Below are 25,178 nucleotides of genomic sequence, written 5' to 3'. Positions count from 1 at the left end.
GTTGCGCTTACCCCCATCGAATTTCCGCCAAGTCAAGAAGTATGGAAACGAAGGAATTGATATAGACACCTTTTTACAGTATGTTATGTTTAAAGAAAATAAGAAATTACAAATAACAGGCAAAGTGGGACTTTTTGGAAGGAATTTATTTACTAATTGCAGAAGCTTATTAGTGATTATTTACGGAATCCTACCATACCCATGAATTAATCTGCCACCAGATCATATATGTATTCCGTATTTGAGGCTGTATTTTAAATCGAAAGCACTCGTCACAAACATTTACTTATGTTTTTGAACCACCGGCAACGTCAATAGAAGCTCCGGTCATGTAGGACGTTTTGCGGCTGCACATGAAAAGAATTGTTTCCGAGATTTCGATTGGCTCCGCGATCCGCTTCATGGGAATCACTGCCGCTAGCCTCTTGTTTATATCATTGGTTGAGTACTTCTCAATCATGGGAGTGTTGGTAAGGCCGGGCAGAATCACGTTGACCCGAATTCCCTTGGTCGCCAGCTCAAGGGCGACGGACTTGGTGAACGCAATGACACCACCCTTAGAGGCTGTGTAGGCGCCGAGTCCTGGAAAGCCACCCTTGCCAAGTATGCTCGCAATGTTCACAATAGCTGCTCCTGTTACATTCCGGGATAGCATGTGCTTCACCGCCCCTTTGGTCACCAAAAACGTACCCTGCAAGCAAAAAAGGCTGCCTTTAAGTTTGCGATGGTCATGCAATAAAACCAGTTTATTATAACCAATTTATCTTTCAAGAACCATGCATGTTACAAGTAATAATGTGTGTTTAAAATGTATCTAGAGGATAGAAATGATGAAAAAGAAATAATACCACTAAATACATGCCGATACACTTCAATGTAGCAGCAGTATTATTTTTATTTGAGCATTTATCATCACGGTAGCTAACCATCTCACGACAACAAACAAACATATTGCATACCCCTTGTTTTGAAGTCTCGCTTTAAAACTACGTGATGATATTAAAGACAATCTAGATAAATATTTGTCATTATGTAGGATATAATAATTAACACCTAAGAACCATATTTGCCACGTAAGATTGAATGAGCGAAATTATTAAGAAATACATGTCCTCAAGAAGAAAAAAAAGGTGTGTTAGAAACAAACGAAAATCAAGAAAGGGTTGTTCAGAACACAAAAACATGGTGTATGCTATTTCTGATAAATGAGCGCGGGATATTTTGCCGCGTACGTGCTGTGATTGGAAACGCAATAGACTGCCATGAGGAGGAACGGGTCTGAACTTTGTCCCGCTTGCCCCCGATCTCCGGGAAAGTTCAAACAACATATTCTTGCCTGTCAATGTGTGTTCTGGTTCCGAACTTTTGTGAACGCACCACGTACGTACATGAATGCAGAGATAACGCGCTAATTCGTAGCAGTCACCCCCCAGTAGACGGCACAAGATGCGTTTGACCTTTTTCTTTTAAAGCTTGCAGGCACAAGTTCGCCCCGTTAAGCACTTATTTTGAATTCTGCATGTGTCCATCTTTTTCCATTTCTAACAATATTTTGAGGAAGGTGAAGACCTCGACGGGGCAGCGGCGCTCATCGAAATCCTGGCGTATGCTCTACGAGCTGGCTCGGCCTCCTTGAGTCCTTCGATCATCCGTCATCGCGTGTCCTGCTCACCATGCTGCAGACGGTATTTTCGTAACACTATAAATGTTTAAGTTTCAAGCAAAAATATTATAGTAATATGTTTTTCCCTATAAACGCTTACGTCTAATTTGAATTTGAAATAATTTTTGAAATAACTGTTAGAAAAATTGGACTAAAATTAAACGCCCCCATTAAGAAAACCATGCTCTATTTTTTATATGTTAAAAATAAAGTTCTGGATGTTTATCTTAGCGTTACTTTCTATGTATTACATCTGTTTAAAGTAACAAAAAATAGAGCTGACCTAAAAAAAAAAAACTGATACATTTTGTTTTTAATAAAGTTATTTCCGGGTATCTAAAAAAAGACATTCCGAATACAAATATGCTCCTAGTTCTCTAAAAATATCTGGTCACAGGAATCACCGCATTTGACTGGGAAATAGGTGGGATTATATCTCTCGACTGTGTCACGCATATTTCTTCAGATAATCGTTTGGTTTTCAACTTCCATTCCAAGATTTTAAAGAGAACACTGTTTATTTTGATACAGTCAGTGCTACTCAATTGTGTAGTTTCTTCATTCATACAAGTTGGGAATATACAACTGCCACTCTTGCCTCCACCCCGTCCACTTCTCCTTCAGGCACCTTGAAGCCGACCCTGGTTGCTCCAAGCCTTGGTTTACCAGCGCCGCTCTCAACCGAGTTTGGTCACCTTTTCTCACCAGATTTGGGACTCGCCTAGGGGTGCAGCACAAGGTCAAGATCAAGCAGTCTGTTGTTCCAGTCGCGCTGAAGTTAAGGCGTCTATCGCTTGCCTTGTGGCAGCAAGTCACCGATGAGATGAAGTGTCTCGAAGCTGCCGACATCATCGAAAGAATCAGTGCATCCGAACGGGCTTCCCCAGTTGTCGTCGTCCGCGAGGAAGGCGGCAGCATTCGTCTTTGCGTCGACCTCACAGAACCCAACAAAGCAGTAGTCGTCGACAGCTTTTTCTTTTTGCCACATACGAAAGAACTGCTGCTCTCTCTCGGTGGAGCCCGCCACTTCTTCAAACTAGACCTGGCAGCTGCATATGACCAAGTCCTGCATCACCCGGACAGTAGAGACCTCACGACATTTATAATAGATGAGGGGCGCTTCCGTTTTAAGAGGATCTGCTTTGGACTTGCGTCGGGCCCAGCAGCGTTCCAGCAGCTGATGACAAGGATTCTGCTTGGCTGCAGTGGCGTCCTCTGCTACATAGACGTCTTCGGCAAGACTCTGCTAGAGCACACCGGGAGCCTCCGCGAAGTTCTTCGTCGGATCTCCAAGGCCATTCCCAAGCTCAATGAGAAGTGCGTCTTCAATGCTTCTGAGTTCGCGTATCTTGGACATCGCTTCAGGGCTGAAGGCATATCACCCCTTCAGGCCAAGGTGGACACCATCGCCCATGCAGCCGTTCCATCTAAGCCTGGCATGCTGCGCTCCTTCTTGGGCCTCGCTGAGTATTCCGCGAGGTTCGTCCCTAGGTTGGCCGAGGAGGTAGAGCCGATGGGTCGACTACCCCGGAAAGGTGTTCCTTTCGTCTGGGATGCCGCCGCGGACGCAAGCTTTGCCAGGGTGAAGAGACTCCTCGCCTCGCACCAAGTACTGAGCATGTTCGAACCAGCGTTCCCTGTCATCATTGCCACAGATGCTTCTGGATATGGTCTGGGTGCCGCCCTGCGGCAGGTCGACGGGAATCGTACTCCCACTGTTGCCTTTGCGGCACGGATCTTGACTGCAGCCGAACGGAAGTACTCGGCAGGTAAACGAGAGGCCTTGGACTGTGTCCAAGGCCTCTCGCTCAAGGGACTTGAGAGGACTTGGACTTGGCCTGTGAGAGGTGGCACACATACTTGTGGGGACGGCCCTTCACTCTTCTCACGGATCACCAGGCCTTAGTGGCCCTGATCTCTGCACGAAGCACGGGACAGCGTCCTCTTCGCGTCGCACGGTGGGCAGCACGGTTTCTCTGCTACAACTTTAAGGTCGAGTACCGTCGCGGCTCTGACAACAAAGTGGCTGATGCCCTGTTTCGACTACCAGCGCCAGGCACCGAAGGTGGAGAGCAGGCCGAAGAACAGGTCGTGGCCCTGGTGACATTAGTTGTACATCAGGAAAACCTCCAACGCGTCACAGAGGAGGATGGCACGTTTCAAAACGTCATGCACTGTGTCCAGACTGCGTGGCCTGCTCGGAAGGACCTGACTGCAGACCTGGTCCCATGCTATGAGGTCCGCAGCGAGTTGTCGGTGGTCGACGGTCTGCTACAGCGCTCAGAACGCTTCGTAATCCCGACCAAGCTAACGACGACGTTCGTCCAGAACGCGCACGAGTTCCTCCCTGGATTGTAAAGAAAAAAATTAAAGCCGCTTACAACTCCCTGTAACGCCGAATTAGAGCGCAGCTCTTGAGGAGGAGGAGGGAAGGGCACTGGGGGGGGGGGGTTAAACTAACCAGGGGGGGTCACGTTACCTTGGGGGTCACGTGACCCCCAATGCCGATGATGTCATCACTGACGTCACTGATGACGTCATCAGTGACGATGACGATGCGGGTACCGATGACGTCATTAGTGACGTCACTGATGACTTCACCAGTGATGATGACGATGACGATGCGAATGTCGGTGACGTCATCAGTGACGTCGCTGATGACGTCATCAGTGATGATGACGATGACGATGCGGATGCCGGTGACGACATCAGTGACGTCACTGATGACGTCATCAGTGATGATGACGATGACAATGCGGATGTCGGTGACGTCATCAGTGATGATGACGATGACGATGTGGACGCCGGTGACGTCATCAGTGATGATGACGATGACGATGTGGATGCCGGTGACGTCATCAGTGATGATGACGATGACGATGTGGATGCCGGTGACGTCATCAGTGATGATGACGATGACGATGCGGATGCCGGTGACGTCATCAGTGATGATGACGATGACGATGTGGATGCCGGTGACGTCATCAGTGATGACGATGACGATGTGGATGCCGGTGACGTCATCAGTGATGATGACGATGACGATGCGGATGCCGGTGACGTCATCAGTGATGACGATGACGATGTGGATGCCGGTGACGTCATCAGTGATGATGACGATGACGATGTGGATGCCGGTGACGTCATCAGTGATGATGACGATGACGATGTGGATGCCGGTGACGTCATCAGTGACGATGACGTCATCGGGGGGTCACGCGACGTCGGCGGGGGTCACGTGACCTCGAGGAGGGGGCCACGTGACCTCAGGGGAGTCACGTGACTTCGGGGGGTCACGTGACCCCCCACGAGGTCACGTGACCTTGGTGGGGGGCTCGCGCGGTGCATTATGGGACATTTCCCATGATGCACCGCGCGGTTACGCCGACGCCGACGCCGACGCCGACGCCGACGGCGACGCCGACGCCGACGGCGACGCCGCTCAAGCCGGAGACGGGCCCCTAAGAGCTGCGCTCTAAAAAGCCGCCTTCGAGAGAAGTTCTGGTGGCCTGGACTAGACAATCAGGTCGAAAACACCATCCGCAGCAGTACAGTCTGCCAGTCTGCTGACAATAGCGTCAAGACAGCGCCAATACCGCTCCAGTCAGTGCCACTGGCTGAAAGACCTTGGAGCAAGGTCGCCGTCGACATCGTAGGCCCCTTGGAGCAAGCACAAGCGAACTGACGGTTCGCCGTCTCAGTTGTGGACTATTATTCAAAGTGGCCGAAGGTCGCGTTCTGCAGAGACATCACATCGCAGACAGTCATGAATTTCCTGTCCAGAGTTTTCGCACGGGAAGGCTACCCGACAGAGATCTTCTCCGACCATGGCAGACAGTTCCCATCAAAAGAGTTTGAGACGTCCCTCGAAGCAAGAGGAATAAAGCACTTGCTCTCCTCAGTCTACCACCTCCAGGCAAACGGCCTGGTGGAGAGGTTCAACAGAGTGCTAAAGTCGGCGCTGCTGGAACACCGTCCCCTCAAGGCAACTGTCGTCGAGTATCTAGGAATTTATAGGGCTACACCACACTCCACCACCGGGTTGGCTAATCCTGTGCTGCTCCTTGCACGCCCCATGAGGACAGCACTTGACGCTATTGGCGTTCCGACTGCAGATCTCGGCACCAACCCTGCTCCTGAGATGCGTCGCCTTCGGAGGAGGGTGAGATACCAACGAGCCAAGCGTAAGGTTTATGCCTACCGACCTTGAGCTGCCAAGACGCCGAGCTTTCAGGTGGGTCACTATGTAAGAGTGCAGAGACAAGTTTATGGCCCAAAGGGTACCCCCCGTTTCTGGCCACCGCTGAAAGTCCTCAAGCGCGTTGGGCGTTGGGCGTTTAATCTATATGGTGGTTCAAGTCACCAGGCTCGATCTAAAATGGACCGTAAAAATCGACGCCTACACGTAGCCATCTAAACTTTTCGTCAAAGGTGTATTTCATAGGTCGTTTCTTTCTTGTAAAATTACAAAGCGTAGTTCTCTTTTAGTAAAAAATAGGGCCAAGAAACTTGCCGGGGTCTATGCAGGCGGCGACCCAGACGACCATATTCAGTAGCGGGGTGTGTTTGGCGTTCGTATTCATAGATGGCGTCGGGAGCAGCGTCTGAAGGTGCAGCCGACCAGCGAAAGAAAGCAGACGGCACGCAGACGAAATCCGTTGGCAGCAAACGCGCCGCCGTTAAGCAGACGTGTTTTTCAACTATTAAGTTTTGCTTTTATTGTTCGAATTTATTTTTTAACCGCAGGTACATTTCAAAAAGATTATATTCATTTTAATAAACCACGGTGCTCGCGAGCCGTCGCGATAAGGAGGTAGCGCCATCTATCAATACGAGCGCCAAACACAACGCGCTATTGGACCCCTGTCGTCTGCGTTGCTGCCCGCCGTAGACCCCGGCAAGTTTCTTAGCCTTATTTTTTTACAGAAAGAGAGCTACGCTTGGTACTTTTACAAGAAAAAACCGACCGCTGAATTACACCTTTGACAAAAAGTTTAGATTGCTTGAAAATCGACGCTGGAGGCGTCGATTTTTATTGTGCATTTTAGATCGAGCCTGGTGACTCGAACAACCATAGAAAACGGACGGACGTAGAATGGGTCGAAATTATCGGGAGTGCCAAGGGACTCATGGCCGAACCAAGACTCTCTGCAGAGTTCTTGGTATGACAGCACCGAGTTACCTGGCACGTCTGGGTCGACTCCCACCACGTTACCAGTGGGCACACCCCCTCAGTTCACCGGTTGGCGCACAACCACAACTTCAGGCGCCACAGGTGGAACAACGTTCACCGGTGCATGGCCAGGAAGGTGAAAGAGAGCTCGTACTTCGACGATCTTCTAGAGAGTGACGCCCACCACAACGTCTTCTGGACTATGTTTAGCGACTCTTCGCACCTTGCAGAAAGTGACTGCTTGTGCTTTGCAGACAGTGACTGCTCTTGTTTTGCAGAATTTGACTGTTCGTGTTTTGCGGACAGTGACTGTTTTTTGTGTACAAACAGAACTGCTTTAAAGTGAGTTAATATGCAAGCAGCACATAAAATCATAAGGGGGGAGTGGATGTAGTGTCATGAAGCGACACTCTTTGGTTACTTGTAGTTGTGACGCCTTCCGTGAGATTGGGTATGGGTGGTGCACCACCCATACTCTCTACACTATTGCACGGGACAAATAAAGACATTCTCTGTCCGGTCGGGACACCGTCTGGTCGTTGTCCGGAGTTCACCCCTTCCGCGGTCGTCCGGCCCGGAACATAACAAAAATATACAAAATAGGGACAAAAGAGGGGAAAATGAAACAGATAGGTTGTAGGATGTTGTCGAAATATTTTTTTTTCGGCTGCATAACGTCGTTTGCTTTTAACTTCCATTCCTAACGCGTCAATTGTTTTTTTGTCTGCAAATTTCATTCGTGCTGCTTTGTAGTGTATACGTCCCTTCCTGGTGCGGGTAGATACCAACGATCGACTCATGGTCGATTTCTAGTGCAGGGAGCGGCACAGGCTGAAAGAGGTCCGCTGACGTTTAAGGACAGAGTTTCGGAGGCGACCTCAGGACTCCTCTAAAATGCTACGATGGGTGAGGCGCTTCACCTAGAAGAAAAACCTACAAAACAAGCCACCGACAACAGTGGTGTTACCACCAAGACTGACACTTTCATATGCGGTTCTGCCTGCTTTTGCCGCTGACCCTCACCTCTCTTTGCGGAGGGGACGTACCACCAAGATCTGTCGGCTATTGCGCCAATCAGACGCCTTTTGTTAGCAGACGGACGCTGTAGGTAGAGAATCGAAGTGATTGATTTGTAACTTTTCGCTCAGGTATTTAAACAATAGAAATATTATCTCTTAATGCGCATTTCTTAATCACATCTGTGCATACTTTTAGCTAGATACGTTTAGAAACTGATTTATACGGTCCCTTCAAACAGCCATGGGCCCCCTTGATTCACTCTGTAAAACTGGAAGAGGACAGACGCTATCTAAGGAATGGTTCGTCCTTACCTTAATAAAAGATAAACCACATATCTCTCTTCTTTCAACCCGCATTCGAGTTGGATTGACACGAAAATACAAATCCATTTTAATTCCAGCCTCCAGTATACGAGGATAATTTAGGTGAACCGGTGTCATCAAACTTACTTCAGACTAATATCGCGGCTTAAGAAACACTGAAGTGTAGCTGAGATGGCATTTATGCGCAAAAATACAAATTTCAAATGCACATCTCTTATGACGAAACGTAAAGACCTAATTTGGAATAGAGCTTTTTTTTTTGTTGTTGACATTTATAGGTTTTATTACTCTGATATTCATGTTTGATTCTTTTTTGTACTGAGCGTAAAGATTTGTTACATGTTGAGAATGGCAGATTGGCGTAGATAGAGTTGGTTCCAATTCCTCGGTGTCATCGATAAAGTAATGTACGGGGACGAAATCGATAGATTTTATATTGTTATGTTTAAAAGTGTTTAATTGTCAGAATTTAGTTTTTGCAAACTTGGCACAACCAATTAATTGTACAAAATTTTGGGTTTACGGCAAGAATAACACTCGATAAAGCTCCCAAGTCCACACCAAAATCGCCATCTCGCGTGTCTGCGACATTTTGGGGCTTTTAAGGCTCCTCCATATCTTTCTCTGACTGAAACAAGACTATCAAATAAAGTCTGCCTCATAACACGTGCTAAACGTCCACCCAATGAGAGGCATGCAAACAAAACCAAGACCTCTTGAGCCCTCAACAAACATTACAGAATTCCTCGAAGATTCGGTGCCTTCATTGCTCGCCCTGAATGAGGCGCCAAGCCAGGACTATACACGAATCAATTGGCTTGAGTTTCTAACGACGGCGTCCCGCATTTTCATACACTCCTTTTCCGCGCCAACTCCCTAGACCTAACCATACCATAGCGTAAATCCTCAGTGCAAGAATCTCCCGGCCTCGTCCTCTCGACAGGGAGACCGGCCAAGGCGGTCGTCGTTGATTCTGATCCTTAGCCCGACGAAGCACTTGAGCCCTTGAAGCCAACACGAGTTTGTGATACGCATTTCTTTGAGTTAACCATGTTAAAGGTAACTTCTTGGTAGTGGAGTCACTAGGATGAGCGGCACCCGGGGCGGTAGCCCGCCGTGACACCCCCCCCCCCCCTCCCCCCACCCTCTCATGGCCTGCCGCGACACCATCTGAGCGCTGCACCCGGGGCGGTCCGCTCCCCCCCCCCCCTTGTGATGCCACTGCTTGTCGGTATTACAATAATTGGATATTGAACTTACGTGGTATCAAACATTCACACATGATCGTGAGTGTGTATGTGTGTATATCGGGCAAAATAGTTTTGTAGGTTATTTCTTATAACACTACTAAACCCGTAAGGTATCCTGAAGTAAGGACAGCCGGAAGCCAGCTCAGTGACTCACCTTTAGGTTGGTGTTGATTACATCGTCGAATATCGCTTCACTTAGATTTACGAGCGAAGTTATATGATGCAGAATCCCAGCACTGTTGACCACAATACTGATGTTCATTTCGTATTCACTTTCGATGCCTTCGAAGAGTTCTTTGACTGAAGTCGAATTTCGAACATCCACATAGAGGGCGGTGTGGTTAAGGTGTCCGTCTGCAAATGAAAGTAAGTTTACTGAGCAATTAGACCAATTGATTATTAATTTGAAGAAATATAAAGGGTGTTTAATGTGAATTCGGACGGTTTTCTTAATACTTTACAGGTACATTAATGCAGCCCGTGCAGGACAGTTATACGACCAGGGCTACATGATATAGATGGCTAATCGTTAAAATACGTCGGCTAATAAACTATTGCCACGCGCGTCACCGTGCGAGCGTGTGCGTAGGGAAACGGTTACCGAGCCTGGCTTTCATGCGGAAAGGCTCACGTCCCAAGAGCGGGCGCTTTTCATATTTTTTTCTTCACTTTAACGTTGTCGTGATTGTCTGATCAAATTACGAATCTTCTACGCGCGAACGTTCTACGCCGAATGACCCAGCATCCCGCAAGGGTACAAGAGATGCTCCGCGTGGCTGTCCGATGTCAGTCTATGCGCAACACCCGCCACGTCAACTCCTCCTAGATATTGTCACGCGTGGTGACCAAAAGAAAACAGGAAATAAACAAGAAGAAATAAACGTTTAATGTGGCGAACTTGTGCCAAAAATAAAAGAGTACAAAAGATAATAATAGAGCGTCGCGGGCGTCGAAGTCGGCGTGGCAGCAGAGTCGAACGCTGGGGCGAGACTGACTCGACAAGGTCGCGGGCGGCCTCTTATCTAGAGTGCGCCGCTATCTCGAAGATTCGGCGAAAGCGTTTCGAGCGTCGCGTGATCGGGGCGAGAATGAACACGCACTTTCTAGAAAACAAAAGCAGGGATAAATGATAGAAGTTACGTGCGGTACATGAATAAACGGGAACTTTCTGGAGGACCGTGACCGAGCGTTGCTTTCTCAGCCTTGCGCGCGGCATTACTCCCCCCTTTAAAAGTGCATCGCCCCGATGCAGTGTAAAACAAATCAAAATAAAAAAAGAACGATAAACTAAAGAGTCTTTTGGAGCACAAAAGGTCCACAGTCCTATCGAGCGTAGTACGGCTTCAGGCGCACGACGTGGACGACCTCAGGTCGTGGTGGGCGGCGTGACGATGTTCGTGTTCCGTCGGACATCACCTCGTAGTTCAGTTCGCCGAGGCGACGAAGTACCTTGTATGGTCCAAAGTACCGTTTCAGCAGTTTCTCACTGAGGCCGCGGCGACGGATGGGCGTCCATACCCACACCCTATCTCCGGGCTGGAAGTGGACGTCCCTGCGACGAAGGTTGTAGCGGCCGGCGTCGACGCGTTGCTGGTCTTGAATCAGGAGTCGGGCGAGCTGGCGAACTTCTTCGGCGCGTTGAGCAACCGCCTGGGCGTCGTCGCTCTCGTTGTCAGATGGCTCATGGGGCAGCATGGCGTCCAGCATGGTCGTTACCTTCCGACCATGTACCAGCTGGAAAGGGGTGAATCCAGTGGTCTCTTGAACCGCCGTATTGTAGGCGAACGTGACGTAGGGCAGCACCTCGTCCCACGTCTTGTGCTCTACGTCGACGTACATAGAGATCATATCGGCGATTGTCTTGTTGAGTCGCTCCGTCAGCCCGTTGGTCTGCGGGTGGTACGCTGTGGTGCGGCGATGGCTGGTGTGGCTGAGACGAAGGACTTCTTGCGTCAGCTGGGCCATGAATGATGATCCACGGTCTGAGATCAGGACTTCGGGAGCGCCGTGCCGGAGGACGATGGATTCAATGAAAAACTTGGCAACTTCCACAGCAGTTCCGGAAGGAAGGGCTTTCGTTTCGGCATACCGCGTGAGATAATCTGTGGCGACGATGATCCAGCGATTTCCCGACGTCGACGGCGGAAAAGGGCCAAGTAGATCCATTCCGATCTGCTGGAAGGGTGCTGTTGGCGGAGGAATTGACTGCAAGAGTCCGGCCGGCCTCGTCGGAGGTTTCTTTCGTCGCTGGCATTCATGACATGATCGCGTGTACAGGTGGACGGTTTTGGGGAGCTTGGGCCAGTAATACTTTTCACGAATACGTGCCAGGGTCCGGCTGTAACCAAAATGTCCGGACGTCGGGTCGTCGTGGCAGGCTTGAAAGATCTCCTCCCGAAGGTCGGTCGGGATTACCAGCAGCCATGGCGAGTTGTTGTTCCCGAAGTTCTCTTTGTGGAGTACACCTTGTCTAATGGCGAAGGTCGGCAGCGCTCGTGAAAAAACACGTGGCATCGCACTCCCGCGCCCTTCCAGGTGCTCTATTAGTGCGCGCAGCTCAGGATGGTCTCGTTGACGCCGGGCCATGTCGTCGATGTTCACTGCGCCCAGAAAACACTCGTCGTCATCGTCGTCGCTGCTGCCGGAAGGTGTTGCGACGGGAGCTCTGGACAGGCAGTCGGCGTCGCTGTGCTTGCGGCCTGACTTGTAGATGACGGTCATGTTGAACTCTTGTAGTCGGAGACTCCACCGCGCGAGGCGTCCTGACGGGTCCTTGAGGTTCGCAAGCCAGCAGAGCGAGTGGTGGTCCGTGACTACCCGGAACGGGCTCCCGTATAAGTACGGACGAAATTTCGTGATTGCCCAGACGACCGCAAGGCATTCTTTCTCAGTCGTGGAGTAATTTCTCTCCGCCTTGGTCAATGTCCGACTTGCGTAGGCGATGACTCGCTCGGTGCCTTCTTGTACTTGAACCAAAACCGCGCCAAGCCCTGCGTTACTTGCGTCCGTGTGAATCTCGGTTTCCGCATCCTGGTCGAAATGTCCAAGAACAGGAGGAGTCTGTAGTCGTCGCTTCAGCTCGTCAAATGCCTGCTGCTGTTCATCGGCCCATTCGAACTTCTCGGCGTCCTTCGTGAGGTGTGTGAGCGGTGCGGAAATTCTTGCGAAATCTCGAACGAAGCGCCGATAGTAGGCACATAGCCCAAGGAACCTTCGGACGGCCTTCTTGTCTCTTGGCGCTGGAAATGCTGCGACGGCACGAGTCTTCTCGGGGTCTGGGCGGACACCTTCGTTACTAACCACGTGGCCGAGGAACTTCAGTTCGTCATAAGCGAACCGACACTTTGACGGCTTCAGGGTGAGTCCGGCGGTCCGTATGGCTTGGAGAACTGCTCGGAGTCGTCGCAAGTGCTCGTCGAAGTCGCTGGAAAACACGACGACGTCGTCGAGGTAGACGAGACAGCTCTGCCACTTTAGTCCTGCCAGTACGGTGTCCATGACACGTTGGAAAGTTGCTGGCGCCGTGCACAGTCCGAAGGGCATCACTTTGAACTCGTACAGTCCATCCGGCGTGACGAAGGCTGTCTTTTCTCGGTCCCTTTCGTCGACTTCGATCTGCCAGTAGCCGCTCTTCAGGTCCATCGATGAGAAATATCGAGAGTGGCGCAGCCGGTCTAGAGTGTCGTCGATGCGGGGGAGTGGGTAGACGTCTTTCTTCGTCACCGTGTTCAGCTGCCGGTAGTCTACACAGAACCTAAGCGTCCCGTCTTTCTTCTTAACCAGTACGACTGGAGAGGCCCAAGGACTGCTTGAAGGTTGAATTATGTCGTCGTTCAGCATTTCTTGAACTTGCTCCTGGATCGCCTGCCTTTCTTTAACGGAGACTCTGTATGGCGATCGATGCACCGGGCGCGCGTCGTCCTCGGTAACGATGCGGTGCTTCGCAACGGTGGTTTGGCGCACCTTCGACGACGTGGCAAAGCAGTCGCGGTATTCGGCGAGAAGGTTAATCAACTGTCGTCGTTTCGGGCCCGGGAGTTTAGGGTCAACGTCGAGCTGCGCTGGCGACGCACTGTCTTGCTGAGGTGGCGAGAATTCGTCAGTAATGGCGGCGACAGCGGCGGAGTTTTGGAGTTCCTCGACCTGGCCCACGGCTGCACCTTTTGTGAGGTGTTGCGCTTCATTTCGGAAGTTCGTGACGAGGACCACAGTGCGGCCATCCTGAAGTTCAGCAACTCCTCTTGCGACGCCTATTCCTCTTCCCAGAAGGAACTGGAGGCTTCCTTCGAGCAGAACTTCGCCGCAGAAATCTTCGGTGATCCCGACGGGTACGAAAACACTCGACCGCGGCGGTAAGTTCACGTGGCTGGCGAGGACTCGGACCGCAGATGACGTCGCTTTGGGTTCCTCCGGTGGTGAAACAGGCTTTCGCAGCGTCAACCGGTTTGCTCCGAGGTCGATGACGGCGCCATACTCGCAGAGGAAGTCCATTCCGAGGATAACGTCCCTCGAACAGTCTTGCAGAACGACGAACTTTACAGGGCACGTCTCACCGTGGATCTCGACGCGAGCGGTGCATCGCCCGACTGGTGTGATGAGGTGCCCACCGGCGGTTCGTATTTGAGGTCCATCCCACGGCGTCGTGACTTTTCGAAGGCGGCGGGAGAGCCTCCCACTCAAAACTGAGTAGTCTGCTCCGGTGTCCACGAGTGCCGATGCGTCGTGGCCGTCGATGATGACGTTTAGGTTGTTGGACACCGTTTCAGGAGCGTCGTTTCGGTCTCCGGTAGCGTTCGAGTGGGGGCCCTCCGACGTTCGTGGAGGATCTTGGCGTCGGTCGTCTTCGGCAACTCCACCTCCAGGGGTTGCCGCGCCTAGTTTCCCCGGCGTGGAGCGAGGGGTGACAGGCTTTCACGTCGGGGTCGGTGCATCGGCGAAGCTGGACGTCGTGGTGACGGCGACCGGAACTCTCGGCGTGACGCAGGCTCGGGGGACTGGGGTCGTCGTAGGTACTCGTCGATCACCCGAGGGCGTTCACCATACCGGGGGCGCGGGTCGCTTGGATGGAATCCGCGCAGCCCGAGTCGTCGGTATGGGCATCGGCGGTACACATGGTCAGCTTCCCCGCAGTGGTAACACAGCGGGCGTCGGTCGGCCGTCCTCCAGACGTCTGTCTTCCTCGGCGCAGGTCGCTCTGGGGGAACGTGCGCCTGATCTTCCGGCCGTCGGGGGTACTGCGGCGTTGGGGCGTCTCTTTGGGGTGGCGCCGTGGCTTGGCGGGAAGCTTGCGGCGGTCGTCGGGCCATGGCGGCGTAGCTCAACGTCGATTCCTCCGGTGCCACCCTGGTGACGGGAACCTCTGGTTGGAGCGCGCGATGCACTTCTTCTCGGACAGCCTCGGCGATGGAAATGGTTGGCGGACGGCTGGTGGTTGGCAGCAACCTTCGCAGTTCCTCCCGGACAACCTCCCGGATAATTTCGCGGATGTCCGTACCAGGCACGTTTTCAGCGCTAAGCAGCGCGGTTGCAGTGACGCTTGGATGCCGCTGGTAGTGGGAAGCGCGCGCTTGGAGGGCGCGCTCGATGTTTGTCGCCTCGCTGACGAAGGCGTCAACGGTTGCCGGCGGGTTGCGGACGAGGCCTCCGAAGATGTCGTCCTTCACGCCCCGCATCAAAATGCGCAGCTTCTTTCCCTCGGTGGCCTGAGGATCGGCGCGGGAGCTCAGGCGGAGCACGTCTTCCACAAAGCTCGTGACGCTTTCATTGGGGCCCTGGGTCCTGGTTCGCAGTAGGTCCTCGGCTCTCTCTCGGCGGTGGTGGTTGACGAACGTAGCCTTCAGGTCGGTCTTGAAGATGTCCCACGACGTCAAAGAGGACTCATGGTTCTCGTACCAGTGCTTGGCGGTTCCCTCAAGCGAGAAGTAAACGTTGTGCAGGCGTTGCTCGTCGGTCCAGCCATTGTGGCGGGCAACGCGTTCATACTGGTCAATCCAGTCTTCGACGTCTTCGTAGAGTTCACCGTGGAAGGGGGCAGCCGTCCGCGGTGCGACGGGCATGTAGACGACGGGAGAAGCGGCGGGGGCTTGCGACTGGTTGGCCATCGTCGTCTTCTGCGGCTTGGGCTTGTCCAGGAGCAAACCGTACTCAGGATCCTCTCCCTTGGTGCGGCGGCTGGTCCGAATTTCAGGTTCTGCGGTGAGTGGTCTTCTCACCGAGCCGGGAATCGGACTTGCACTGCGGTCCCTTGGAGGAGAACGCTGCACGGGCATGCGGTACCCCGCACCTCCACCAAAATGTCACGCGTGGTGACCAAAAGAAAACAGGAAATAAACAAGAAGAAATAAACGTTTAATGTGGCGAACTTGTGCCAAAAATAAAAGAGTACAAAAGATAATAATAGAGCGTCGCGGGCGTCGAAGTCGGCGTGGCAGCAGAGTCGAACGCTGGGGCGAGACTGACTCGACAAGGTCGCGGGCGGCCTCTTATCTAGAGTGCGCCGCTATCTCGAAGATTCGGCGAAAGCGGTTCGAGCGTCGCGTGATCGGGGCGAGAATGAACACGCACTTTCTAGAAAACAAAAGCAGGGATAAATGATAGAAGTTACGTGCGGTACATGAATAAACGGGAACTTTCTGGAGGACCGTGACCGAGCGTTGCTTTCTCAGCCTTGCGCGCGGCAATATCAAAGGCGGAGTGCTGAGCAAGATGGCGTCATCAGAGAAGGCCGACGCTGGACACATATTGGACATGATTACTGCGTCAACGCACGCCTTCGAGTTTAGTTTGAGCCGAACGTTGACGCCGTAGCGCCATGTCCATCCTCTGTTCAGCGGTGACCTTCGTATGACGCCCTCTCATTCAGTAGTATACGGCTTCGTTGTCAAGGAGGTGTTGGTATAGCCAACACCTCTTAGATAACAAAGCCGTAGTGCTGATAGAGACGATTGCGTCAACCTTCGGTTCAAACTGGACTCGAACCCGAGCGCTTACGCGGCACTCGTTTCGAATCTATGTCCAGGGTTACCCTACTGAAAAAAACCATTTGGCGCCTATATGAAAATAAACGGGTCCATACCGGTAACAGTTTAACCATACCGGTCACCAGTTTGTCAAAGGGGTCGCCCGTATGGCTCAAAGGGGTCTCCCGTATGAGCCATAACGCTCACCTATTCGGACAAACAGGACCCTCCTTTGTCAAACGGGTCGCTCGTTGGGCAAATGGGTCGCTCGTCTGGGCAGATGGGCGACTCGTTTGGGCAAAGTTGTCGCACGTTTGCTCAAACCGGTGACCATGTTCCAAACTGTACCGGTTTAATCAAACGGCTCTCAGGAGCCCGTTTGATACTGAACGTACAGATCGGCGGCGTGGGCACGCCTAGCGTTTCATCCGAGGCAGCCAATGTTTCCGGAAGGCTGGGAGCGCCGGTTCATCGATTTCAGATCGTCCGCGTAATGCAAGTAACTATATTTATATTTCCATTGCGCTGATGTTCGCTTATACTGCAACTAAAACTAACACCTTTTTTTGTTGCTGTTTTACGTAAACGCGCGACGTCGGTGAGCCGATATTTTCGACAGGACTTTAAAACTTTGTCCATCTTTGTTGCCTCAATTTACTTATTCAGCTCGAATCTCTCTCGCAGAAGACGCGACCGCGTGAAAGAATGTACGTCTAGACTCCGTTTAACTTTAATTCAAGACGCAGCGAAGGTAGAACGCGTACACGCGGCTGCAAGAACATCGAGCATTGCGAGAGCACGCCCGCCGTTGCAGCAGTCAAACTACGAGCTCGCGCTGAGTACTATCTTCACTCGGGCGCAAGCCGGGCTTCGGGCCGCCCCGCCACCATTTCCAAGGTTCGAGCGTGCTAAAATTCGCGTGCGCGTGTTTTTTTTTTTCCAGGTTACAAAAACACATCTCACTGGAATGCCCGGGGAGAGGGAGAGGGGCCGTCCCTGTGGTCCTCGCCCCCTACCTCTTCTTTTGTCACCCGTCACGTGACCTGCAGCTCCGCGCGAGCTACACGCTGATAAGCATCGAGATCCGGAAGGGTGCGCCTAGCAGCCGCTTTTGTTTTTTTTGTCTGCTTGTTGTCAGTTTCAGCTCGACCTTCGCGCGTCCACCTGCTTCGATCTGTCGCCTAACCCCGCGCAGTGTTGCCAGATTGGGCTATATATAGCCAAATTGGGCTACATTTTTTTCTAGTTGGCGTCAAAATTTTGCGTTTGGCTATGTGGCTATTTTTGGGCTATATCTAAGGGTGCGGCGAACTCTTGTCGAACCTCAGGTTCGACGTCAAACTTTGAGGTTCGACTAGTTAATTTTCGAACTTCTAGTCAGTTTCGAAAAAACAAAAATTGTTTCTCTTTTGGCCAGTCGAGAGGAGAGAGAGGAAGGAGAATGGCTTCAAAGTTCTACAAACTTCGGGGTTTCCACAATGCGCAGAGAAGCAGTGCTAGCAGAGCTCAAGCGGTCTCCCCACAGCGCAGTGAAGCAAATCAAACAAACAAATTGCACTGTTTCTACAGGTACGGTAGCGCGTCTTCTGCCCGGACGTAGACTGAACTCTCCAAAGGCAGCTTTGGTGCCCATTGCGAAAATTCTTAGGCATCGCCAACTTTGAGAAAAGAGACAAAATCAAAAATAGCGTGAACCGGAACGGGGGACGCTCATATTCTACACACAGAAAAATAGACGGGTGGGTTGTTCGTAAGAACCTTATATATAGGGGGTGCTGGTTTGAAACTCCCAGTTCTGACTGTTCTGCTTCTGCATTCAGTTTTTTTTTTACTGTATGATTATATCTCCCGGGCTTCACAATACAGCCGTCCATGTATGTTTTCTATTTCTGAAAACCTACGAGGGATGGGTAATTGTTTCACAAATTTTCATCCTTCTGAAGCTTTTTTGTTTTATATATCAGGGGACCTAATGTACACAAAAAGTGGCACATCTGAGGGTTGAAAACGAGAATTAAACGTGTTGTTTTTTGCGCGTATGAAATATTGTCAATAAAAGGCTTAAAAATTGTTGTTTTTAGTCTTGGCTATTTTGGGCTATATTTATTTTATGGCTTTGGCTATATTTGGGCTCTACCTCCCAGCCGTTTGGCGTTTTTTTTGTGGGACCATCTGGCAACACTGACCCCGCGGTCTTATTAGGATATCTCGCGACATGGTATTGGATGTGCACGAAAGCTATCAATGTTCGAAAAGTCCTACGCCTATATCGGCAACAAGCGATTCTTCAAAGAAGTCAGGAATTCTTGCGGTTTGGTTGGGTTCGGCAACTGACAGCTTGTGCGCCACATCGTGTTGAAACTTCCAAGGAGCCGTTCCCTCTCATTTGTGTTTGTGTGGTTGTCCTGCTTTGACCGTGTCGACAAATATCGCGGATTACATCTTTCAAGTCCGCTATTTTTATGTTAAGTGCACTGCAACCTTACTTCTTGGCAACGATTGACCGTTCTTCTACTCGTACTCTTCCAGATTATCTATATAATTATGCAGCCACTATTCTCGCGGCAGCCGGGCGAATAATTTCCCGAATGTCTACCTTCATAGTCTAGAATTACCTCGGTTCTTGTTTGGTTTGCTATCTTCTCAGTTGTATAAAAGCTTAGAGTGCCTCTCACATTTCACAGATCGCTTGCACGTTTGTACTTGTCTACAGAAGACGTAATAAACTTCGAGGAGAATAGAAAACAATCTTTTGTGTCTGTTTTCCTGTCCATTTGCAAGCACCTACGTGAGCACATTTGTTCTACGTGTTTCCTCCATGTTATAAATAGGTTTATGAGTTTCGGAACGTCTTAAATAAGTTTAAGATAACCAACCTACTAGACGATCCCCGTTTACGGCTAGCGCATAATTTCCCGATTCGAAAGGCACGTTCAAACGTGTGGTCACGTGCAAGGTCTAACGGGCACCTGTATCAAACGGGCACCCGTTTCAAACGGGCACCTGTATCAAATGAGTACCGTTTCGAGCGGGTACCGTTTCAAACGGCTACCCGTATCCTATAATCACGTTTGATCCAAACGGGTCGAGAAGTTTGCAACCGTTTGATTTACCGCTTTGCCACCCGTTTGAATTTCAAATGGTTTTTTTCAGTGGGGTGGCCTTGAATGGTAACGGAAAAACGTCGGCCGTACACGGCCTTATCTTCTAGGCGGTGTTGCCTACGCACCGAGAAAGTGAGGGAGAGATGTGGAGAGCGCATGATGGGAGGACGTCCGAACGCCGAGCTTTGGTTCGAATTATTAATGGGTATACCTCAAGCTATCCGCTTTTGTCTTCACTACACTCATCGAATGCGTTCGAATGCGAAAGCCTAACGCCTACGCCTTCGTTTCAAATCCTAAGGCGTTCGAAGCGTGGTACTGGAGCCAAGGGCAGCTAGATTTATGTCTACCCACTAATCATTCGAATCAGTGGTCGCCCTTCTGACATCCCCGCGCTCTCTCGTCTCGTCCTCGCCCTCACTTTTTTGGCGCATTGCCATCACTCAACTCTGCTGTCACGCCGAGATTTGACGCCGGCAACGCTTATTCTTCTCTTTTGTTTTTGGCACAAATTCGCCACATTAAACTTGGAGTTCCTTCGGTTACTGCATGTTTCTCTGCAGGTCATCCGTTACACTACAGGGTGGAGCAAGGAGACGCGAGGCTCTTTAAATCGACCAGAAAATTCGGTTTCTTAAGCTATCGCATTACGACTTCGTGCAGCGTTTCCCACAGATGATGCGTTTTTCTTTTTTTGTAAAATTTGCAAAGAGCGAGCTTATTTCAGGAAGAAGTAAAGAAAGAAAAAGACTCAGCTCCTATGGAAACGCAGCGCCGCCACCGGTCTGCAAACAACACGGCGCCGTTTCGCACGGGAGGCAAGAGATGGCGCAACAAACGCCGCCAACGAACGAGCCTACGGCGCCGAGAGCAGGCCTTTTTAGCAGACGATCTTTTCGACTCAAAAGCGGCGCGCATTCCGCAGGCGGCGACGGTCGCAGAAACAAAAAGACAGGTGCGGTAAGAGCAAGGAACTGCAGTTCCTTGTCTGCAAAAGGGCCGGCTCTCGGCGTCTTCTGCTCGTTCGTTGGCGGCAGTTGGCGTCGCGACCGCTTGCGCCATCTCTTGTCTCCTGTGCGAAACGGCGCCGTGTTGTTTGAAGACCGGTGGCGTCGCCGCGTTTCCATTGGAGCTAAGCCTTTTTCTTTCTTTACTTTTTCCTCAGGTAAGTTAACTCTTCGCAAATTTTACAAAAAAAAAAAAAAATCCACCATCTGTGGGCAACGCTGGGAAGTCGTAGCGCGGTAGGTTAAGAAACCGAATTTTCCAATCGATTTAAAGAGCCTGGCGTCTGCTTGTTTCACCCTATATATTATATTACTTAACTTCCTAATTAGTGAAAATAAACATAAGGCTCAAATTAGAAGCTTGCTAAGCGTCATTGAAAACAACTAATTAAATAAATTTAAGAACATTTTATAGCGCGTGGGAAGTGCTTGTGGGCGTTATAATTATCACTCGTGCAACAGGCACAAAGCTAGCAGCGTTGAAACGTGGATGATAATCTCTTCATCCCGGTTCTCACACCGCTAACCTTGTGCCTGCTACGCTAGTGGGTATTTCGGCGCACACCAGCACTTCCCAGATGCCCTGAATCTTTTCGAAGTTCATTGATTTGGGAATTTGGATGACGCTCAAAACATTTATAATTAAAAGCGTATGTTTTCGTTCAATATATCCAAAGTTAATTAACAAAATTGGTTAGTTATTTGACGTGGGGTGATGAATTTTATGACCTACTGGCCGTATAGCTTACCTACATAGATCGTATAAGTGAACCTTTATCAGATTGTTTAAAAAAAAATATTTAGGAAATAGAATTCAAATACCCTGTATATTTCATGCTTTATACCGTAAGTAATATTAAGGTTTTATGGCGCAGCGGCAACGGAGGCAATAATGCGCCAAGCTTTATACCGTGATACTTAAATATTACTTTCTCGAAATTTGCGAAAGGTTAATAAGAACACATAAGGTTTTTTTTTTTTTTTTTTTTTTAAAAAAAGCCCTTCATGCCGTAGAACACTGAATAGTATTAAGCGAAAGCTGGAAAATTGCTTCAAAGCTTATTTAATAAACGAATGATGATTTTTTCAAATATACAAAATCTGCGTACGCAATGCAGCTACTCGTCCACTTAATAATCACACCGATTTAGGCAGTGATTAAGACATGACATAGGTTTTGGATACCCTTGCTTTCCTGCCAGGGTTCTAGCCAGGGTTCTCAGTGAATCCGAGTCCTTCCAATGACCGGAATAAGAAAACAAAAAAAGAAACACCAACAGATGCAGAGTGATATCTTTTATATATATATATATATATATATATATATATATATATATATATACAATGTTTATAAATACTCTAGCAATATTTCACCACACATGTAGATAGTTATCTTGACGTGGCACAAGCTTTTGCAGGCCCCCCCCCCCCCCCCCCCCCCCCCCCCCCCCGAACAAAAGTGGCCGCCTGTGTTCTGAGTCATTCCGTCCCGAGTTCAATAAAGCCGCCAGCCGCCGCAGCCGTTCTTTCCTAACTCTCATCTCGAAGGACGTCCCTCCGTCCTATACGAAGCATCATGCCTTTTTCCTCTATGCACATACAAGTTTGTGGCGAGTGACGGTCTTGCTGACGCATAATGAAATGACTGAGAACACCGACTGCAACCCTTTTTAAGAAAGGCATCCAAAAGCCTGCGCAACGTTATAGTAACTCTCTTAGTTAGCGGTGAGCGAAGGGGAAAATTTAGGCTTTATTGCATTGATTATATTTTGATAATGCCCGTGACGTGAGACTGAGTGTCAAACGCCCGTATACATTTCAATGTAATAAAGGTGGTCAGACTCGGAACGTCACCGATTCTTTTCAGCTGTGTACTGCTGACTCAACTCCTTCCTCATGCAAAGCATTCTGAACACTGCAGCACATCCAGTGAACACTTCGCCTTCAGCCCCGCGCATGCGCCTGACAACAATAGAAGATTGTAACATAATAATCGTTGCTTCACAACTCTCCCCGTTGGCATATTGGGTGAGCGTCGTGCTCAAAATCCTGGGTCCAGGAGTCAATCCTTTTTGAGGGACGTTTGGAATTTCGTTTTTTTTTTCATCTGAATGCATCCATTTATCGACATAACGCGCATGCGCATTCGCTTCGTGTAATTGATAGAATTTTTGTAGGGAAGGTCGAGGGGAAAAGAAATGCTATCGCATAAAAGAAGAGAATCTGCAAAGACGTGAACAAAAGTATAATGTGTTTATTGTTTTGCAAGACACAGGGAAGGACGAGGTTAGCACGAATAAAAATGTTGTTAATGACCGTATGTTCAGGGCGAACTTAAGACGCAGCTCACGGATGTGCACTCCATTCCACGTGTGCATAGGCAATGTAATGGGTAAATGGACGGATGTGACTGCACCGTTTGAATCAGGCGATGTCTTGCGTCGCCTATAGCTCTACACTCCGTTTCACCTTGCGTCCGATGGCAGCGGCGGCTACGAGTCATCCCAGGCAACCCAGTTCTGTAAACTTAGCACGCGACTACTCTTTCCTTGCGTCACGTCGCTTTCTCTGGAAGGTAACGTAAACTAGCGCGACGTTAGATTGGCTTCGATGGCTCATAACATCCACTGAGGCCGGACGAAAGATGAAAAGGGGGTATAACACCTCTTTCGACGCCGCGGGGAACGACGGATTGTATGGAAAGGTCGGTTTACTTATGGCTGTTACTATTATTTTCACCATAATTTGCCATGTTATGGACGTAACAACCGAGAATAGCTTTACGGCTCACAGATCTGGCTGCAGGTGGCGCAAGATACTAAACATTGAAAGTCACGATGCGCGTACGTTACGGATTTCTGTGGAATGCATCCAAGAACATGGAAGCATGACTGCTTCGTTCGAGAAAGAAGAAATACTACTACATTCTGCAGAAATAACTTGTTAGTGTGTTCTTCTTAAAGCAGCTGCTTGATTATGATCCTACACAAGTCAGTGAGGCATATTTCGCCATATGAGCGGCGCAACAAAGCAAAGGTTTTCGCGAGCGGCACTGATATTCGACGAATAAAATTATTCAAAAACGCGAATACTAGTAATTTGGGAAGCCGAATAATATTCTTTCAATCCCTATGTCATTCAAATTTTAATCTCGTATATTCTCACACCTCTAGTTTTTATCTGTGTGGTGTTTGCATCAAGAAGTAGATAACATATGTACAGTATTTTGCGGGCAATAGTCCGCAAAAGCCCATTTAAACCTAAAAAGAGAGTTTTTGCTTAGATTGCCTACACCCAGTGCATAGAGTCCGCACGCCGTGCAGAGTCCGCACCAGGAGCTTAGCCGGACACGACATTCTTTCATACACTGCACACCTTGAACATTGTCTGCTTTCCAAGCTGACAAAGACGCTTGTATAATGCATAAATCATGACTAACACATGTTATTCAAAAAGGCGTTACGTCTCGTTATAACGAACGATCTTAGAAACAAAATTCCTGTATTACGCACGCGTATGTAGTCCCCAAAGCCTAAAATTTGAACTTCAAAAATCTATAGTCTCCGGACTATAACTTCCAAAATAAAGCAACAACATTATGTTTACATTAAAAAAAAAATTTTTAACAGTTAGTTTTTTTTAGCTCAGAACATCGGAACGCGAAAAAAAGAATACAGCCCTCGTATTAGTTTCAGTACTAGCATCATGCCTCATTGGTCCTCATATCCCGATGCTCCTACTCGGATATTTGTAAGTAACCTTGTGTTCAGCAGTAAGATGAACTAGGTTTGTTGATATACACCAAACGCTTGAGGTTGCGAAGAAACAAACCACTGGGTGTGATTTGCTGTTTTCGAACCCTTATGATTCTGGTGCAAAAAAACAACCACAAAAAAAGAAAAAAAAAAGAAAAAAACGTTTACACCCAAAATTCGCGTATGCAGTTAATATGGTCATACGTACTTGGAAGCATACCAACAGTTTCGACTCCTCCGGTTGTGTTGATATCAGCAACGATTACGGTGACATTTTCCCGAGCGAGTACCATAGCAACACTACGCCCGATGCCACTGGCCGCACCAGTTACAAGTGCCAGTCGACCGCCCAATTCGAGTGAGGATGTTCCAGCATCATTATTTTGCTTTCCGACATTCGCGTCGTCTTCACGACTATCAATATCACCGTTGGAGATACTTCCGGTAACTAAGCAGCCAAAGACAAGGTAGCAGGCAAGCTTGTGATTGTTCAACATGCTGCTATTGTGAAAGAAACGTGGACAAGTCTCTGGGAGACCTTGCCGCCACGTTATATATAGCGATGATTTCGTTTACTTTTTTATATTTGATTCACACGTGTGCGTAAAAGAAAACTAAAGAAACATAAATTTTCATCCAATATCCGATGTTTTGCAAATGCCAATAGAGGCTTTTGCGGGACTACTATGTTTGCGGAAAATATACGAAATCTTGCTTTCACGGAGCAGCTGCAAGGCCTTAGATGTACACACGCAATAAAAACAAATGACGATGTTGCATTTCCCTTGCGGCAACCTGCCTCAGCAATTAACATGACGCAAACGCGTTGGTTCAACACGTAGTCAAATGTAGTAAGGTGGTAAGCTGGGCGAGTTAGTAAGCGTTGAATATGATGAAAAATTGTGCACGAAGAGACGAAGACAA

At 49.3% G+C, this 25,178-nt stretch overlaps 1 protein-coding gene across 1 annotated transcript; it reads right to left on the bottom strand.

Annotated features, from left to right (window-relative positions):
- Window positions 1-286: 286 nt before the first annotated feature.
- On the bottom strand, window positions 287-24,751 carry LOC115321248 ((3R)-3-hydroxyacyl-CoA dehydrogenase-like). Its single transcript, XM_040215590.1, has 3 exons — window positions 24,463-24,751; window positions 9,584-9,783; window positions 287-691 (listed from the first exon to the last, which is right to left on the bottom strand). Exons 1-3 carry the CDS (start codon window positions 24,749-24,751, stop codon window positions 287-289), a joined length of 894 nt encoding a protein of 297 aa, XP_040071524.1.
- Window positions 24,752-25,178: the final 427 nt, after the last annotated feature.

This window comes from Ixodes scapularis, unplaced genomic scaffold (genome assembly GCF_016920785.2).
Source record: "Ixodes scapularis isolate PalLabHiFi unplaced genomic scaffold, ASM1692078v2 PGA_scaffold5__190_contigs__length_132052651, whole genome shotgun sequence".
Lineage (NCBI taxonomy): Eukaryota > Metazoa > Arthropoda > Arachnida > Ixodida > Ixodidae > Ixodes > Ixodes scapularis.
Note: the sequence above shows the minus strand (reverse complement) of the source record. Positions and strands in the feature narration are given on the sequence as shown.

Coding starts and splice junctions, on each gene's coding strand:
- LOC115321248 (XM_040215590.1), bottom strand. CDS start 24,751: ATGTTGAACAATCACAAGCTTGCCTGCTACCTTGTCTTTGGCTGCTTA. Junction 9,784..24,462: donor AACTGTTGGTATGCTTCCAA/GTACGTATGACC, acceptor TTTCATTTGCAG/ACGGACACCTTAACCACACC. Junction 692..9,583: donor TAATCAACACCAACCTAAAG/GTGAGTCACTGA, acceptor TTTTGCTTGCAG/GGTACGTTTTTGGTGACCAA.